The sequence below is a fragment of the Lepidochelys kempii genome, chromosome 6, assembly GCF_965140265.1.
Source record: "Lepidochelys kempii isolate rLepKem1 chromosome 6, rLepKem1.hap2, whole genome shotgun sequence".
NCBI lineage: Eukaryota > Metazoa > Chordata > Testudines > Cheloniidae > Lepidochelys > Lepidochelys kempii.
In genome coordinates this window covers 4811938-4831598 of record NC_133261.1, presented here as the reverse complement: position 1 = coordinate 4831598, position 19661 = coordinate 4811938, and the positions used below count along the sequence as shown (strand labels likewise).

General features: G+C 48.3%; 1 protein-coding gene across 6 annotated transcripts in view; it reads left to right on the top strand.

The window, feature by feature from the left end:
- The window catches only part of LOC140912362 (uncharacterized), a 103635-nt gene extending 86004 nt beyond the window's left edge, over nucleotides 1-17631 (top strand). For 2 of the 6 annotated variants that reach the window (XM_073346629.1, XM_073346625.1), the window contains exons 25-32: nucleotides 2874-2966; nucleotides 3156-3275; nucleotides 3912-4040; nucleotides 4791-4828; nucleotides 5092-5144; nucleotides 12919-12975; nucleotides 13595-13648; nucleotides 13785-14469. In XM_073346629.1, the coding sequence (XP_073202730.1) occupies nucleotides 2874-2966; nucleotides 3156-3275; nucleotides 3912-4040; nucleotides 4791-4828; nucleotides 5092-5144; nucleotides 12919-12975; nucleotides 13595-13623 (519 nt within the window). In that variant the 3' untranslated portion in view covers nucleotides 13624-13648; nucleotides 13785-14469. The other 4 variants (XR_012159277.1, XM_073346626.1, XM_073346627.1 and 1 more) reach the window with 4 other exon arrangements.
- Nucleotides 17632-19661: the final 2030 nt, after the last annotated feature.

Below are 19661 nucleotides of genomic sequence, written 5' to 3'. Positions count from 1 at the left end.
CCCTCCTTTAGTTCCTTCTTATCATCCGTGGTTGGAGCATTGGTGTTCCTTGTGAACAAACTTACCTTTGTGCACAATGGCGCTCTTCCCATCACCTGATGTTCTAAAATCTTATTTTGTTTGTTTGCTTTTCCTTTTGTTCAGTTTTTTTGTTTATTTTTTTAGTTTTTTATTTTCCCAGTCAGGGGGCCTATGCCAGGATCCCCAGGGTTCAGACCTAGTGCAGGCTGCAGAAAACTTATGCCCGTTAATGACCCTTATCACACTGTCTCAACTGCTTGGGTTAGAGAGATGTGCTCCAATTGTATTGGTTTCAAGACCAGGATAAAGAGACTGAGGGAGGAGTGTCTCCAATACATCCACATGGAGGCTACCTGGAGGTCAGTGTTGGCACTCTGTTGGTCCCAAAGAGCTCCCCCAGCTTTGCCCACAGACAGAGCCAGAGGAGATCCCCCTTACTGGCACTATCTTCTTCGAGGCCCAAGATTTCAGAAGAGTCCTGGCCTTGAAACATAAGAAGAAGTTGGCATCAGGTTCTTCGAAGTCCGGAGTGTGGGTCTCCTTTACAGAAGATCGGTCTGGTACAGACAATAGAATGTACCCTACATCACGGTCCCCAGTGCTGGCTCATAGAGACAGATCTGAGCTGTTGTCTCTGGTACCCTCCCAGAGACTGTCAAGACAGTCTACCTCTTCAGCTGCAATGCAGCAGTTGTCCCTGATCACTCCAGGTCAGTAGCCCATGTCTGTTCCAACTACGCCAGAGCCCTATGCTGCAGCCAGGGCCTTGCTGTGCCTGTCAGTACTGCCATCACCCTTGCTTCAGATCGAGGACCCTCCTCTGGGCCTAGTGCAGCTGCCCAAACCATTGGCACCAGAATACTCTAGTCTGGCACCTCCAGCTTCAGGATCAGTACCGCCTCCTACCTTGTCTTCTGGACTGGTACCGGCTCCTCCTCACCAAACGTTATGAGTAGCTAGGAAGTCATCCATGCTTCCTCCAGTGCTGCATCCTCAATGCAAGCCTAGCTCTCAGTCAACGGTCCCTTCTTGGTTCTGTGCCATCCTGGTACTTAGAATACTCCAGTTCCAGGGTAGGCTCTCGGCTATGTCGGTACTGAGAGTCCAGAGCTTCCTCCCAGTCCCTTTCTCATCACCAGCCTGGATTTGAGAAGACTTCAGCCAGGGATTGGGATGCTTGGGGCAGACACACCTGTGGCTTGGTACCATACCAGCCTTTCAGGGGCCCTACTGAATACCCTGGGGGATGCTTCCAGTACCCAGATGTCCTTTGCCAATTTTCCATGCAAATAGATTTTCCAGGAAGGAGCCTTCTCCTTTTGGTGCTGAGACCTGTCACGGTTGGCACTGATCAGCCTTTGCACTGACCTCAGCTCAGGACTTACCTCAGCCTGTTCTGGAGCTGCAACCTGTCCTGGTACCGCAAGAGCAGCTCCTCCTGCATGAGTCTTCCTGATGAGGATCTGGTACCAGGGGTGGGGCACCCTACCCAGTACTGGATGACTTTAAGGGGCTACAGGAGCTCCCCAGGAGAACGGCAGCCTACCTCCGGTGGAGCTAGTGGAGAAGAATACCCACAAACCAATTGCTATGGCAGGGAAAGTGGCTCTGCCCATAAATGAGGTCATCATGCAGCTGGCCAAAACAATCTGGCAAACCCCTTTCACTGTGACCAAAAGAATGGAACATAAATACCAGGCACCTCAGGGGGTCTGAACACTTTTATTTACATCATGCATCTGGTTCGTTAGTTGTGGCCGTAGTAAACGGGAGATGCTAACCACCCACCCTCCCTCCCAGAAGTGTTGGAGTCTCCCATCGGTTTCCAGGGCGAAGGAACTTGTGGATGAGTGGGGCAACGGCACCCTTTATATCCTCGCTATGGAGCATGAGGAGTTCGGCATTGGGTGGGGCCACCCCTATGGATACTGCTAGGTAAAACTCTCTGGCAGCAGCGCACAAGACACGTACAGCGTAACGGACATGTGCAACACATCTTGAAGCATGAGAGTTACGGGACGGTAAAGTAACCGTTTCTCCCCCCTCGAACATCTAAAAAAGCTCTAAGTTAAATAACCCCTCTGTGTGAAAGATCATGTGTACATATATCTTATGGGTTTGGAGTCATATGTAAAATCCTGACATTGCTAATTTCACCTAAATTCTAGTTTGAATTATAAATGTAACCAGCTATGTGTTATCTTGAATTTCATTGGAATGTCTCATGTAATCCATTGTGGGAGCAAGAGATGATCTATCACTTTAACTGCCTCTTATTTGAACATGATTACCGAATTGCTATCAAAGTGATTCACATTCAAATTGCTCTTGGCGTGACTTGACCCTCCCAACCATTTGGCTGGACTATAAACATATTAATTGGCATTGAGATTGAAAATGTCCTGTTATTTTGGGGCTGTTACTTAAACAAAAAACTGCCACCTTCCCAAATTATTAGATGATGCTTATAAAGAATTGCTGGTTTATTTGATGTGGTTTAACCAACCTGATTACTAAATTAATTTGATGATTTCATATTAACCCACTTTCTTTTAATTTGATTAGTTTATATGTATTGCGTTTTTGACTTAGTTATTTAGTTTAACCAGTTATATAAAATTGGCACCCTGTGTGCGTTGGATGTTTTCCCCCCAGACATTAGGGTTCAGGACCTGAGGAGTGCAAGGTGGATTACAGCCAACTATTACCTTTCCCCCTAATGACTGTCCATAGAATTTCCCTTATAGTTCTCCCAAGGCAGGTCCCTTTATTGCCTTGTCAAATAGAATCCATACTGTTTTATTTTGGTCACAGTAATGCCGTATAACATCTCAATATCCTTCTCTGCATAGGATCATGCTTTGGCTGATATGCAGGAAGAACATCCCTATACTGGGGATGGCCAACACTATTGTCAATGCTGTGGAAACCAAAGAAGCACACAGGTAAGCAAGGACTTTTTAGAACGTTCTATTGTGCTCAGTGCTGGTCAGAGCTGTTAAAATGTAAAAGGCAAGCCCAAGCAGAAGGCAAAGGTTTTTATAAACGTGTATCTCATTACTCTTGTCTGCCTACAATAGGGAATTTTAGCATGGCCAAAATGATACAGTGTCCTGCACTGCTGTCTCTTTCAGTGCTACTGTTTTGAAACTCTACCTCAGATTCTGGTCATCCATTTGGAGAGAGATCCGGTTGACATCAATGCTGGGGTGTCTGTGCCCCTCTCACTCACGCTAACAACAGGCAAGCAGCTTGTAAGTACATGGACTTTCCATCGAGCTCTCAAGGGATTATTATTTTGTTTTACCTACATGATCTAATGACGAAAAGAACAGGGAGGAAAATGTACCAAGAGCTTCTTTAACCAGGCCTCACAGAGTTCAGCTCTGCTGTTGTGCAAGGCTATTGTAATGAACTTTGAGCCTGTGGGACTGAGCCTGGCCTGGAAGTTTGATATTTTGTGAACCTGAAGGAAGGAAGTTTGCCATTAGGAGAAATCTATGAATACAGCTGGATGCCCCTAGCCTGATATTTGCCCTTCTCTGAGCCCTGGGGCCTCTACTTACCATTTCCATCTTCTGGTAGGGTCTTATGGCCTCCTCCTCTGGCTCCCTGTCCTCAATGGCTTCCCCTATCAGTTGTATCTGGGGAACACCAGACTCAGAGCATGTCCCCTTGGAGAGATAAGCCCATAAACTCAAACCTTCGTGGTCTGGTCACTACCCATTCCTCAGATATAATCATGTAGGGTTCAGTTCATGATCCCAACCCTTCATTGTTAACATCACTGCTAGTGCCCTAGGACCTCATCAGTTGTGAACTCTGACAATCTTCTTGTTGCGAAGATACAAGATGGTTGACTACTGAACTTTATCATGATTATCTTGTAGTACACAGACTATGAGCTCTTTGGAATATGTCACCATATTGGAGCAATTCATGGTGATCATTACACAGCTGAAGTAAAGTCATTGGAAGATAATTACTGGTACCACTTCAATGATAAAGGAGTGTCTGAGGTAAAATGTGCTTAAGAGTTCATGGAAACTATGTAATACCTTGGGTTGTGTGGGGACGGAGCTCTGATTTGGATAAAGGGTCATCCACGTCTCCTAATACAGGAGAATTATTATTATCCATTATTTGTGTTACCGAAAATATAGGTAGAGCATTGTCAGTCCCCAGCCCTTCCCCCCTCGTCAGTTACAGAACGTTTCTCCCCCAGTTTTATGCCTCTGATCCTCAGCTTACAACCCTCAGCCTTTTCCAGCAGGTGTAGTAGATGAGAGCTGTAATGATCCTCTGAAGTGACTGACCAGATAGAAATGAAATACTCAATTGAAACACATAGAAAAAAGCATAGTTCTCCCCTTGATTGGTGTTTAATGTACGTCATAATGTTATCACCTTTTGTCTAGCATTAGCACAGCCATTGGGATACCAACTCCATGGGTGCTCTGGGGCTGGAGAATGGGGGAGGAGCGGGGACATGGCATGCTCAGGGGAGAAGGCGGAACTGGGCGGGACGAGGCAGGGCAAGGGTGGAGTGGAGGCGGGAAGAGGTGGGGCTGGGTGGGGCATTGGGGGGTGGGGTGGGGGGAGGGCCTGGGGCAGAGCCAGGGGGTCAAGCACCCCCCAGCACTTTTGAAAGTTGTCGCTTGTGGACACAGGAGACATTCCCTTTGCTTCCATCCACTGTCTGTGTTGCAGATATTTAATAACTAAGTCAGAAGTTGCCTTGGGAAATGATCCTGTCTGTTTTTTTACAGGTCTCAGAAGAACAGATCTCTTCAAAAGTCCAGAACAGGTATTTTCAATGCCCATTCTGAGAATCAGGCTTTCAGCCATTTCAGTCCCAGTGTGACATTTTCAGAGCTCCCAAAGAGTTGGCCCGGTCAGGCCCCCTGACAGACTATTTCTATTTGTCTTCGAGCACCCTGATGGTATAACTCACTTGAATAATATAAATATTGTACTACACTTGCAAAGCACCCTTGAGCTGTGGGAAGGGCTCAGGGATATGGGCATCCACGTGACTAGGTATAAACAAGCCCTTTGTTTCTGTCGTAGTGGCACCGTATCTCTGTTAATGTACCACAAGGTGAATTCTGATGCTAAGCCAGGTAAGTAACATGCACCTATTGTTTACTATTCGCTGCCAGAGCCAGGGAAACATTATTACACCAGGGCCCCTGCCCTGGCTGATGTATTGGGAGACTCACATCCCACCTCTCCACTGGGGAGTGTGAGAAGGAGCTGCTGCAGTTTGTGGGGGTGGGGTTTGACAGGGAGAGGCCCAAACAGAAACCTGCCCTCCTAAGCCCAAGTACTGGGATACCCTCTCCGCCACTCGACCGGGGAGTGAGAGCTGGAGCTGCTGCAAATTGCTACTGGGGTGTGATGACATTGCCAGGCTCTTGGGATTGTTGTGCGTAAATCATCTTTCTGATTTCAAATGTACGTCCCTCACCTCTGATTCCAAGGGAAGCACATGACACTGGCCACTGTTGGAAGACAGGACACTGGGCTAGATGGACCATTGGTCTGACCCACTATGGCCGTTCTTATGTTCTCCTGTTGTAAAGAACCCCATTCAACAGCCAGCCAGTAGAGGGCTCTATAATTTCTCTGGTACAAACAAAGGAAGCCCAACCTGAGGTTAAAAGGATTGGGCTCAGGACTCGGAAGGAATCCTACGCCATGGGAAAGCAGCTGCAACAGGCCAGAGAAAGCAGCTGAGAAGTACCTGGGTAGCAGGCAACCTGTGAGCTGGGGTGGGAAGGCTGAGAACTGAACAGAGCTACACTCTGTTGCTGACACAGCAGGAAGACACAGGGTGGCGGCCTGCAGGCAGGGGGACAAAGTGAGGGAATCTCAACAAGTCTCTTATCCTATTACCCCTGTTCTGGGCTGACCTGGGTTAGGAATCCTTTGTGGTAACTGGTGGAGCAATTGTAGCTGGCTTGGCAACTACCTAGTCTGTGGAAGGGAGTATTATGATGTTCCAGCATTGCCAGGTCGGAATCTTATCCTGGTTTTTGGCCTTTGCCATCAATCTCTTGGCTGTTTGTTTTTACTGCCATCTATGCCATCCCATTGCTTTGTGGGTAGCTGGGGAAGAGGCCTTGTGCTCAAATTCCCATTTTGCATTGAATCATTGTCACAGCCCATTGTCCGAGCGTAGTATGTCAGGTATGCTGTACCTTGCTAAATTTCCCTTCAGTTTCCTGACTCCAGTTCTTGCAGCTTATTATTCTAGCCACATGCATCCAGACTGACTGTTTGTAGCCTCTTCTAAACACTTCCCTCCTGCGACCCACGCTCCTCCCGTCATGTTCCATGTGGGTTGCTACCCCAGTCAGTTTGGAGTGAGCTGCCTTCTCTTCACCAGCAGCACCAAGCCACTAGAGCTTTCCCTTTCTTCCTTACTCTATTCACTGTGTTTTTAAAGAATCATAGAATATCAGGGTTGGAAGGGACCTCAGGAGGTCATCTAGTCCAACCCCCTGCTCAAAGCAGGACTAATCCCCAACTAAATCATCCCAGCCAGGGCTTTGTCAAGCCTGACCTTAAAAACCTCAAAAGAAGGAGATTCCATTACCTCCCTAGGTAACCCATTCCAGTGCTTCACCACCCTCCTAGTGAAAAAGTTTTTCCTAATATCCAACCTAAACCTCCCCCACTGCAACTTGAGACCATTACTCCTTGTTCTGTCATCTGCTACCATTGAGAACAGTCTAGATCCATCCTCTTTGGAACCCCCTTTCAGGTAGTTGAAAGCAGCTATCAAATCCCCCCTCATTCTTCTCTTCTGCAGACGAAATAATCCTAGTTCCCTCAGCATCTCCTCATAAGTCATGTGCTTCAGCCCCCTAATCGTTTTTGTTGCCCTCCGCTGGACTCTTTCCAATTTTTCTACATCCTTCTTGTAGTGTGGGGCCCAAAACTGGACACAGTACTTCAGATGAAGCCTCACCGATGCTGAATAGAGGGGAATAATCACATCCCTCAATCGGCTGGCAATGCTCCTACTTATACAGCCCAAAATGCTGTTAGCCTGTTAAGGAAAAGTTAGCACATGTGACTCCATTTTGGTTTGGGGCCCACCATTGTTTAAATGCCAGCACATTATACGCCAGGAGGAGTGATCCTTAGATACTGAATCCCTGTGAAAATCCTCCTCCTCGTCTCCAGCCTGCCTTGACTCCCAGTATCTGGTTTTTGTTAGTCTCTAACTCCTTGTCTCTTGGCCTTGATGTGAGGCCTCCCATCCTGATAATAAAAGTTACTGATGCATGGCTTTAGGACCATGCTGTGTAATTAACATACTGGTATAGCACGAGGAATGCACCAAGCAGGGATAGGTGGTAGATAAGACAAGGGTTTGTTTATTGGCTAAGGTTTCCGATGCACGAGGGCAACAAGCTTTGCTAAAAAGTATATAACCTTTGAATAATCTGTATTCAGGGTCCCCTCCTGGCTAGCAGGGGGGCACCACGCTTGAGCGTAATAAACTTAGTGTCTTTTGGGAACTCTGCAGTTGTGGACTTTGTTTCTGTGCCTCAGCCTAGACTCGAACTGTGCATGACCTATCAAATATAATTCGCAACATTGGTGTGCGTGACCTATCAGGTATAATTTGCAGCACTGGTGTGCGTGTCCTATCAGGTATAATTCACAGCATTTGTGTGCGTGTCCTACCAGGTGTAATTCGCAGCATTTGTGTGCGTGTCCTCTCAGGTGTAATTCGTAGCAGTTGTGTGCGTGTCCTCTCAGGTGTAATTCGTAACAGCCTTCTTGGCAACAAGGGCACACTGTTGACTCATATCCAGCTTCTCGTCCACTATAACCCCTAGGTCCTTTTCCTCAGAACTGCTGCCTATCCACTTGGTCCCTAGTCTGTAGCAGTGCATGGGATTCTTTCGTCCTAAGTGCAGGACTCTGCACTTGTCCTTGTTGAACCTCATCAGATTTCTTTTGGCCCAATCCTCCAATTTGTCTTGGTCCCTCTCTATCCTATCCCTACCCTCCAGCGTATCTACCACTCCTCCCAGTTTAGTGTCATCTGCAAACATGCTGAGGGTTCAATCCACGCCATCCCCCAGATCATTTATGAAGAATTTGAACAAAACCGGCCCCAGGACCGACCCTTGGGGCACTCCGCTCGATACCAGCTGCCAACTAAACATGGAGCCATTGATCACTACCCGTTGAGCCCAACAATCTAGCCAGCTTTCTATCCACCTTATAGTGCATTCATCCAGCCCAAACTTCTTTAACTTGCTAGCAAGAATACTGTGGGAGACCGTGTCAAAAGCTTTGCTAATGTCAAGAAACAACACGTCCACTGCTTTCCCCTCATCCACAGAGCCAGTTATCTCGTCATAGAAGGCAATTAGATTAGTGAGGCATGACTTGCCCTTGGTGAATCCATGCTCACTTTCCTCTCCTCTAAGTGCTTCAGAATTGATTCCTTGAGGACCTGCTCCATGATTTTTCCAGGGACTGAGGTGAGGCTGATTGGCCTGTAGTTCCCAGGATCCTCCTTCTTCCCTTTTTTAAAGATGGGCACTACATTAGCCTTTTTCCAGGCGTCCGGGACTTCCCCCCGATCTCCATGAGTTTTCAAAGATAATGGCCAATGGCTCTGCAATCACAGCTGCCAACTCCTTTAGCACCCTCGGATGCAGTGCATCTGGCCCCATGGACTTGTGCTCGCCCAGCTTTAGTAGTCTGGGAGCTGACCCTGTTCGTGAAGACAGAAGCAAAAAAAGCATTGAATACATTAGCTTTTTCCACATCCTCTGTCACTAGGTTTCCTCCCCCCTTCAGTAATAGGCCCAAACTTTCCCTGACCACCTTCTTGTTGCTAACATACCTGTAGAAACCCTTCTTGTTACCTCAATATCCCTTGCTAGCTGCAACTCCAATTGTGATTTGGCCTTCCTCATTTCACTCCTGCATGCCTGAGCAATATTTTTATACTCCTCCCTGGTCATTTGTCCAAGTTTCCACTTCTTGTAAGCTTCTTTTTTGTGTTTAAGATCAGCAAGGATTTCACTGTTAAGCTAAGCTGGTCACCTGCCATATTTACTATTCTTTCTACACATCAGGATGGTTTGTTCCTGCAACCTCAATAAGGCTTCTTTAAAATACAGCCAGCTCTCCTGGACTCCTTTCCCCCTCATGTTATTCTCCCAGGGGATCCTGCCCATCAGTTTCCTGAGGAAGTCAAAGTCTGCTTTTCTGAAGTCCAGGCTGACTGGACTCTCCTTTCTTCCTTTTGTCAGGATCCTGAACTTGACCATCTCATGGTTATTGCCTCCTAAGTTCCCATCCACTTTTGCTTCCCCTACTAATTCTTCCCTGTTTGTGAGCAGCAGGTCAAGAAGAGCTCTGCCCCTAGTTGGTTCCTCCAGCACTTGCACCGGGAAATTGTCCCCTACACTTCCCAAAAACTTCCTGGATTGTCTGTGCACTGCTGTATTGCTCTCCCAGCAGATATCGGGGTGATTGAAGTCCCCCATGAGAACCAGGGCCTATGATCTAGTAACTTCTGTTAGTTTCCTGAAGAAAGCCTCATCCACCTCATCCGCCTGGTCTGGTGGTCTATAGCAGATGCCCACCACGACATCACCCTTGTTGTTCACACTTCTAAACTTAATCCAGAGACTCTCAGGTTCTTCTGCAGTTTCATACTTGAGCTCTGAGCAGTCATACTGCTACCTTACATACAATGCAACTCCCCCACCTCTTCTGCCCTGCCTGTCCTTCCTGAACAGTTTATATCCATCCATGACAGTACTCCAGTCATGTGAGCTACCCCACCAAGTCTCTGGCATTCCAATCACATCATAATTCCTTGACTGTGCCAGGACTTCCAGTTCTCCCTGCTTGTTTCCCAGGCTTCTTGCATTTGTGTATAGGCACTTAAGATAACTCGCTGATTGTCCTGCTTTCTCAGTATGAGGCAGGAGTCCTCCCCTCTTGCGCTCTCCTGCTCTTGCTTCCTCCTGGTATCCCACTTCCTCACTTACCTCGGGGCTTTGGTCTCCTTCCCCAGTGACCCTAGATTAAAGCCCTCTTCACTAGGTTAGCCAGCCTGCTTGCGAAAATGCTCTTCCATCTCTTCGTTAGGTGGAGCCCGTCTCTGCCTAGCAATCCTTCTTCTGCAAAGGCCATGTCCAGCTCCTGGACCAGGCAAAATGTTAGAGGGTTTATTCCTTCACCCACTTACTTCCCTGGTCCTTCTCGCATGAACAGAGAGGAACAATACCCGAAGTCCGAAGGTGCAAACAATTCAATGTTTATTGGGGTGAACTTCCAGCAAGCATGATTCCAATTTCCTTACTTAGTGTCCCCCTTCCCAGGCATGACACCACAGAACCTTGCCTGTGTCCCTGTTCCCATTCCCCACTTAGTGAAACGTAATTCCAATTCCCCCACCCCCATTCCCTGTTCCCATTTCCCCCTTTACTTCCTGATGGACTGCAGACTATATAGTAAAACTTGAGTTTTGCTTAGCTATACCTTAACCAATCATTTTACTGAAATTTAACTAACCAATCCTAACATATTGTAACATGATTATCTAACCAATTATATCCCACCGCTCACTCCCCCTCCTCCCCACCCAGGGCCCGCAGGGACGTGCCAGCCGCTTCCGTAAGCGGAGCCGGGGACAAGAAGCCGCCTTAGTCCTGTTGCCTTGCCAGTGGTGGCGGCGGGGGCCCCAGGCCCTTTTAACTTGCCCAGGGGAGGCAGGTGGGGCTATGGGGGAGGCGCTTGGGGGCGGCAGGCGGGGCCGGGGGAGAGACCCGGCCCTGAACTTTGGTGGAGCCGGGTTTGGAATGGGAGGATGTGACTGGTCGCTTCCCAGCATAAGGCTGCCTCTGCTGCTTAGCCAAAGGCCTTAGCCTAAGAACAGGGCCCCAGACTGTCACAGAGAGAGAAGGCCCTTACCCTGGCAGACAGTGATTTTAATTCTTTCTTTTATACCTACATTCTTAAAGTATAGGACTTTGCAGACAGGCCTGAATATCTATATCTATATCCTAACACAAAACATCTATCCTAAATAAAATAAATTGTTTCTTATTGTCTAAGATGCTGACCAAAGCCCACCCAAGTCAGGGCTGTCCCTAGGGATGGATGCAAGACCAACTGTCTGAGGCCTGTGCTGGAGCTGGGCTTGGCAGCACCCTAGTCAGGACAGCTTCCTTTGCCTTGGTGCTGTTGCCTTGGGCTCCTGCGGAAAGTTGCTCCTCCAGCTGAGATTGCAGGTGCTCAGAGCATGAAGTCCTCTCCTTCGCCTTCCCAGCAGCTACCGGTGCAACAATCTGTGGGTCCTGGGGCTCCTTTCAGTTCCTTTGTGCTCAACAAACGGCTCCTCTTCTGGCTGCTTAGCAGGTGACCTAACAGCCCTTGAGGAGTGTCTCTGGGGGAGCGACTTTGTGAGCATATTAGGATAAGCAGGGGAATGCATGTGCATAACAGTGCCCCTCAGGGGTTGTAACTGGGGTTTGTTCTCTGGATCTACAGCACTAAAGGCATAGACATCTTAGCTAGAGGAGTTAATTCCCTCTTCTATAGTAGTAATAAGGTATTTTCCTCTGTGTAGACCAGTCACTTCAGCGGGAGACAGCAACCACAAGTGTGTTACACACTTACCCTGTCAGGGAAATTCATCACAAGCATCTGAGATACACGGCAGTTCAACCTGCACTTTTGGGACACCACTTTAATAGTCTTTCCCGTTATGGGTTTGAACACCAAGAGCATCAGCCCTAGAAGCCTGGGCATCTACCACTCAAGCTTAAGCATTTAGCTGGTAGTGACAGTAGCACTAGCCACTAGATGGAAATGCCACTGGTGTAACTAGTCTCTTAGGTGAGGGAGAAAGAAAGGGTGAGGTGAGATGAATGAGTGAGTGATCCAAGAGGAGGGGAAGAAGAGAAGGAGCTGATACTGAAATGTGAGGGGTAGAATGGGGTCAGTGAGGAAGAAGCACAGACCACAGTGAGTTTAAGTGAAAGAGAAGCTGTCAGGGTTCCCTCCCCACTCTGAACTCTGGGGTACAGATGTGGGGACCCACATGAAAGACCCCCTAATCTTATATTCCACAAGTTTAGGTTAAAAACTTCCCCAAGGCACAAATCCTTTCCTTGACCTTGGATGGTATTGCTGCCACCACCAAGTGATTTAGACAAAAATTTAGGAAAAGGGTCACTTGGAGTCCCTATTCTCCAAAAATATTCCCCCAAGACCCTTCATCACCTTTCCTGGGGAGGCTTGAGAATAATATACTAACCAATTGGTTACAATGTGAGCACAGACCAAACTCCTTGGTTTTTACGACACTGAAAATCAATCAGGTTCTTAAAAGAAAAATTTTATTTATAAAAAAAAGTAAGAGAATCACACCTGCAAAATCAGGATGGAAGGTAACTTTACAGGGTAAATAAAAAGATTTAAAAACACAGAGGATTCCCATCTAGGCTCAGCTTCAAAGTTACAAAACAGGAATGAAATTACTTCTTAGCATAGGGAAAATTCACAAGCTAAAACAAAAGATAATCTAATGCATTTTCTTGCCCTTATTTATAATTTTTGTAATCTTAGATGGATCATTTCAGGTATGCTTTCAGATGTTTTACCTGCCTGGTCTCTCTCTCCATCCAGAGGGGGAACAAACAAAAAGAGCATGAACAAAACCTCCCCCACCCCCAGATTTAAAAGTATCTTCTTTCCTTATTGGTCCTTTTGGTCAGGTGCCAACCAGGTTATTTGAGCTTCTTAACCCCTTACAGGTAAAGTGATTCAGTACATCTGGCCAGGAGGGATTTTATGTTATTGCATACATAAAGGTTGTTACCCTTCCCTTTATTTTTATGACAGAAGCAAAGAAAATTGAGAAGAATACGGGCAGAAGGAACAGAGGAGAGCAGGTGCCTGGTGAGATGACTTACTAAGTGGTCATGGAGGCTGATAAGCTGTAGAGGGTTGTACAGTCAGGCAGGCATGGGAGTCAGTGAAGAAGAGAAGAGTTACCAGGGGCACTTCAGGTGGCAGGTTGTGACGGGGAGGTGGAGTAACAGTGGCAGTAGAGACTAGACAGAGCCCCTCCTGCCTCATGGCTGCTGCAGCTCTGCAGCTGAAATGCAGAGACCAAGGATGGTGACAGTTCTGTTGGCTGCAGAAGATCCTACTGATATTCCCTGGAATGATTTCCCTCACCTCCCAGTAATTGTGTTTAACAATGAAAACTCTTATTCTGCCCCCTGCTGTCCAAATGCACCAACTCTGTCACTTGTCTTTTTCTTTTCTTCCTTCCCTCATGCTTCAAATCCAGAGCTGGGCCTCAGTGTTGAAAGGATCTGAGGGAACAGATCCTTCCTTACATGTCTCACATCATAGGTAGGATCCATCAGAAAATGGGGTGGAAGGAGTAGGAGCCAGGAAGTCACTGAAGGTGAAGTGAATGGTTTAAGGGATGGGGAATCCCATGCCTTGTGATGTCTGATGCAAGGTTGATGTTATTTTTCCTAATGTATTTTCATTATTCTCTTTCAAGATTCAAGCATGTGGGGAGGCTTTCCCTAGTAACAGGGTGTGCTGAACTGATGAGGTGAGTACAGTACATGTTCTATTTCCATTTTGATTTGCGGTAGTTGGCATGTCCTAATACTGCTCTTCCTTGCTACATAACAACATCAGTTAAATTAAAATAACATTTTAAAACTTGTCGTATTTTTTACTCCTAGGGCAGCTGATCCTCAGCAGAAACCAGACAGCAAAAAGAAAAAAAAGCTCAAGTAAATTTCAGAGCACTAAGTCACCTCTTCCATTTGAGCCGATGAGTTGCCCATAGAGGAGAAAATTGTGTGAAGTTTTTCATAGATTTCAAGGCCAGGAGGGACCACTGTGATCATCTAGTCTGACCATATATCACAACCCAGAGAACTTCCCCAAAACATTTCCCAGAGCAGATCTGTAAGAAAAATATCCAATCATGATTTAAAAATTGTCAGTGATGGAGAATTCACCACGACCCTTAGTAAATTGTCCCAAAGTTTAGTTTCCTCACTGTTAAAAATATTACACCTTATTTCCAGTCTGGATTTGTCTAGCTTCAGCTTTCAGACATTGGATCATGTCAGACCTTTCTCTGCGAGACTGAGGAGCCCACTGTCAAATATTTCTTCCCCATGCAGGTCCTTATAGACTATGATCAAGTCATCCCTTAACTTGCTCTTTATTAAGCTAAATAAATTGAGCTCATTGAGTCTCTCCAGGGCAGCTGACAGACTTGCTGGGCCCCTGGGCAAGGTGTGTGTGTGTATGTGGCTCTGGGCCCCCAGAAGGGGCAGGGACTCAGGCCCTTCAGCACTGCCCGGACCGGGCTGCCCAGGGCCCCAGCAGCAATTTTAAAGGGCCCAGGGCTCTGGCCTCTGCCATTGCTGTGGTAGCAGCAGTGGTGGCCCTGGGCCCTTTTAAATTGCCATCCCCCCACTTACCCCCCCACCGGCAGCCCTGAGTCGCTCACTACGAAGCCTGTTTTCTAATCCTTTAATCATTCTCTTGGCTTTTCCCTGAACCCTCTTCAACTGATCAACATCTTTCTTGAATTGTGTGCACCAGAACAGGACACAGTATTCCACCCGTGCCAAATAGAGAGGTAAAATAACCCCTCTACTCGGACTTGAGAGTTTTTTTGTTGTTACTGAAGACCACTTACTCCTCCCAGGCCTAGGGTTGCCAACTCGGTTGGACCAGGCGTACCGGACGCCATTTGCCAGAAAAGCCACCACAACATTAAATATACTTTTTAAAAGCAGAATTACTTCCTGTGTGACATGTTCTCTGGAAAACATGGTTTGATAATGGAGTAGGTGGAAAGCATGAACATCTTGTCACAACAAGTTTCTAGAAAAGATATTTCACTCAAGAGCTCTGTAGCCTTGCTGCCAGGTGTTGTTGGCAGCGAAAAAGAGGGCCGGGTTCAAATGTCTGGGGTTTCCTCTTAAAATTAGCCAACACCACTGGCATGAGCCCCCACCCAGAAACCTGGGGGGAAAACTGAATACCTTAGCAGCTGATATTTTCCCCCTCTCAAGCACTGAGTCTGTGTATGAAGCAAGGAAATATTTATTAAGGAAAAAGAACATCGCAACAATAAACCAGCAATATATCCATACAAATAACGAGTAGAACACCCATCCCCATGATATTCTAGGCAGTAGTCTTCCACATAGTTTCCTGCTTGACTGCTTGAATGTCTGTTGAACAAAGATCCCTTAAACACATCACTCTCCCCCTTTGTCCCTCTGCTACAGCCCACTCAAGGTTTGTTGCTAGTGGTCGTGACACTGAGCCAGAATGGGTTAAGAGTAGAAATCGTGTTAGTCTGTATCCGTAAAAAGAAGAGGAGGACTTGTGGCACCTTAGAGACTAACAAATTTATTAGCGCATGAGCTTTTGTGAGCTACAAATGGGTTAAGTGACTAGCAAGCTAAATGACCCAAATTCAACCTTCAAAGACATCTTAGAAAAATATATAAAGCTAACAAAGCCCTGTCAGATGGACTAGAACTTTCAGATGTAGACTTGTATTGTTAGCGAATTAGAAGAAGATAGCGATTGCATTTGTCTGTGTTTACCTATATCTTGTTAGGGGTTAATGAGGTAACCAGATGCTTTCTGTCTGTTACTATAGTCTGGTGCAGGGGTCGGCAATCTTTCAGCAGTGGTGGGCTGAGTCTTCATTTATTCACCTTCATTTAAGGTTTCGCGGGCCAGTGATACATGCTAACGTTTTTTAGAAGGTCTCCCTATAAGTCTATATATTATATAACTAAACTATTGTCATTTGTAAAGTAAACAAGGTTTTCAAAATGTTTAAGAAGCTTCATTTAAAATTAATTTAAAATGCTGATCTTACGCCTCCAGCCCGCTGCCAGCCTGGGCCATTCACTGAGGCTGGCAGCAGGCTGGGCGGGGCCTGCAGCCAGGACCCCAGACCGGCAGCGGGCTGAGCGGGGCCGGCGACTGGGACCCCAGACTGGCAGTGGACAGAGCGGCTCAGCCCGCTGCTGCTTAGCCTGTTGCCGGTCTGGGATCCCGGCTCTGCCCACATAGAGTGGGTACCTACCTTCTCCCTGGTTCTAGCCCATTCTCTTCCTCTCTCTCTCTGCACTGAGCTGAGGGTGGGAGTGCACTGAGCACAGGGCTGGGGGTGAAGGAACAGGCTGGGGGTTGGGGTGCAGGGTCTGGCCAGGAGCTAGAATGAGGGAGGGGGCTCAGGGTTGGGGCAGGAGGTTTGGGTGTGGAGTGCTTACCTGGGCAGCTCCCATTTGGTGCTCAGGGTGGGGATGGGAATGTGGGGGGGGAGTGTGCAAGAGTCAGGTCATGGGGTTTGGGGGGTGCAAGAGTCAGGGCTGGGGGTGTGTGAGGAGGGTGCAGGAGTCAGGGCAGAGGGCTGGGTATGTGTGGGGAGGGTGCAGGAGTCAGGGCTGGGGTTGTGGGGGGACTGGGTATGTGAGGGGGTGCTGGAGTCAAGGCTGAGGTCGTGTGGGGTGCAGGGGTCAGGGCAGAGGGCTGGGTGTGTGTGAGGGGGTTCAGGGGTCAGGGCAGAGGGTTGAGGTGTGTGGGGGGGAATGTAGGGGTCAGCGCAGAGGGCTGGGGTGTGGTCTAGGGTCGTGGGGGTGCTCCCAGCCCCCTGCCCTGAGTGGCTCACGGCAGGGGGCTGGAGGGGATATGCTGGGAGGGAGAGGAGGAGGGGCAGGAACCCAGCACGCTCGGAAAAGAGGCAGGGGAAGGGGGACCTTGCCTTCCCTGCAGCAGCAGCCGGCAGGACCAAGCTTCTTCACGCTGCCCCATGGGGGGGGGACAGGGGGTGGAGAAGAGCAGGCCGGGGCAAGCAGGATTTTTAATGGCACGCTGCTGCCTGCCGGGGTCCCGGCCTGGGTTCGGCAGCGGGCTGAGCGGAGCCGGCGGCTGGGACCCAGCAGGCAGCAGCGTGTCATTAAAAATCGGCTCGCGTGCCATAGGTTGCCGACCCCTGCATTAGGGAGTAAAGGCAGGGGCAAGCACTGCTTCTGCACTTGATAAAGTGCAGGCATCTTTCTGTGTCTGATAGATTTAGGGTTACCTCCCTTCTCCTTCTTAAGGGTTTGAGAATGTTGCAGCTGCCTGAGGAATGTTGGGAGCTAAAGGATGCCTTTTTGGGTAACGTGGTGTTATCTCCCTCTCCCTTTCATTCCCAGCTGCACAGGCAAGTTTGGGGTCATGGCCCCTTCCTCCCTTCCCTGCAAACTGCTGATCCAAGGAGTTCATGACTGCAATTATAGCAAAGGAGCGTATCTTCAAAGTAAAACTTATCGGTAGAACATGCCAATGAGGTAAATAGTAATCAGGGGCAGGGATAATTATATTCAGTATAAGGTTATCAATATTCATTGTGTGGGCATTCATATTACTCCGTAAGGATATTGGGGGTGTTTGTAATAAATGTAGGGATTTACATCCTAATGTAAATAAAAAGAGAATGTTGTAACTAATCCAGCGCTTACTGGACAATTGGGTCCAGGTGAACAAGCACAGCAATAAAGAAGCCCATCTACTCAAATCCGCCTCTGGGTCAGCCTTTTCTTCTTCTCACACTTCGTACAATATTTGCTGCAAATATTGTATAACAGTGGTTGCAACAATGATCTATACGGTCATAGTTTATGTCAATAACATAATACCCTATTCAGGCAAAAATCCTGTTGGTTTCCAAGGAGTTTTGGCTGCATGGTTTTGTGGACTAGGGATTAAAAGGTCATTTCAAACTGCTTGCAACATGGCTACAGGCAACTGGGCTTGATTACTACAACTGTTTTCTACTTGATGCAGCACCAGCTGGTGAAATATGTAGGGAGGAAAGCTGAGAGTCAAAGGCCTGGTCTACACTGGGGGGGATCGATCTAAGATACGCAACTTCAGCTACGAGAATAGCGTAGCTGAAGTCGACGTATCTTAGATCGACTTGGAATCACGTACTTTGCGTCCTCGCGGCGTGGGATCAACGACGGCTGCTCCCCCGTCGACTCCGCTTCCGCCTCTCGCCGTGGTGGAGTTCCCGAGTCGACAGCAGAACGACCAGGGATCGATTTATCGCGTCTACACTAGATAGATTGATCACTACTCCCCCCCCCCCCCCCCCCAAGAAAGAGAAAGACAGTTTTAAGTTTCATGTTCCTTGCTGACTGAAGCAGCATTTTCAGGAGTCGAGCTGTTTTCAGAAAGTGGTGCCTTGAGTTGATCTTTGAGCCTGCTTGTAAACAGACAGGCTGGAGTCTGGAATTCCCCTCAAGGGCGGAGCCCCACAAAGGCCTGGCCCAGCCCAAGGTCATGCTTCCTGTGAAGCTCAGGGGTTTGGCTGCATGATCATCAGGGCGATGCAAGGCACAGTTTGCAAAGTAACCCCCCTTTTTATTAAATAGAAAGAGGGCATCCTCTGCAATGAATTCGCTGCTTCAAGGCCTGCAGACCACCAAGCAATTTGCAGTAAGCATTAAAAAGCCAGACATCCCCTGTGACAACCATATCTCTCTTCTGCATTCCCCTAGGTAAACTGTCCCGAAATACAGAGTTCAAGTCCTGGTCCCGGGCTGACTGGCTCCAGGACAGCATTTGTCCTGGATTCCCTGCAGCGGTGCTCTGCACCTGCTTGAGGCTCAGGGGAAGCACCAGCCTCTTTCTGGTGGAGGACGCTGAGATGGACCTTAGCCCCTCATCACCATGACCCCCCTGCCCCCCCGCTCCTGCTCTCCTAGCTGAGGCCCCGCCCCTGGCCAGGCTGGAAGCCAACCAGAGCTGGGCAGTGGTAAGAGCCGCCCAGGGAGCCCAAGCTGCTGTGGGGAGACTTGGACCCTCCACCTGCCCTTGGCCCATGGCAGGTGGAGGGTCCAGGGCTTCCCACAGTGGCCCGAGCTCCCTGGGTGGTTCTTACCAGGGCTGGACTCTGGCTTCCGTCCTGTGCAGGGCCTTGGAGGGGAGAGGGGGAGCAGGGGCAGGGCGCCTGCCTGTGTCCCTCTTTTGCCTTTTGAAAAGGTGGTCACCCTATCACACGAGGTTTCCCCGTTGTAATCGACCACCTCCCACTGCTGTTAGAAGTACGTACTCTGCCTTTAAGAGCAGGGCACATGCTAAGGAGAACTGGTTCGAAGCAGTCTAGCGGCAGCTTGCTCAGATACACAGCGAGGAGGCCATAGCTCTCCTCTGTAACTATGTTTTGGCTCTAACAGAGCCTTACTTCTAAGAGTCCAGACTTCGCCTCCTTCTTGTGACCCCACAAGACAACACACGGACCAACACCACATGCCTCTTCACTGCTTGCCCCTGGCACATATCACCTCACCACGACCCCATATTGCCAAAGCCTGCAGCATAACACACTCCCCCCTCTCCTGGGCACCAGCCAACATCTCTGGGCAGAGACTGGTGCTAGGGGCACTATTTAATAAAACAGCCAAAACGTCTGTTGCACCAGGGCACCAGGTTCCTGCTTCGTTCCTACTCGCTACTTAGCACCTCAGGCTAGATTTTGCTGTTTAGTCCCTAAACCGGCTACTGTGCCAGGGTGTAACTTTCCCTTA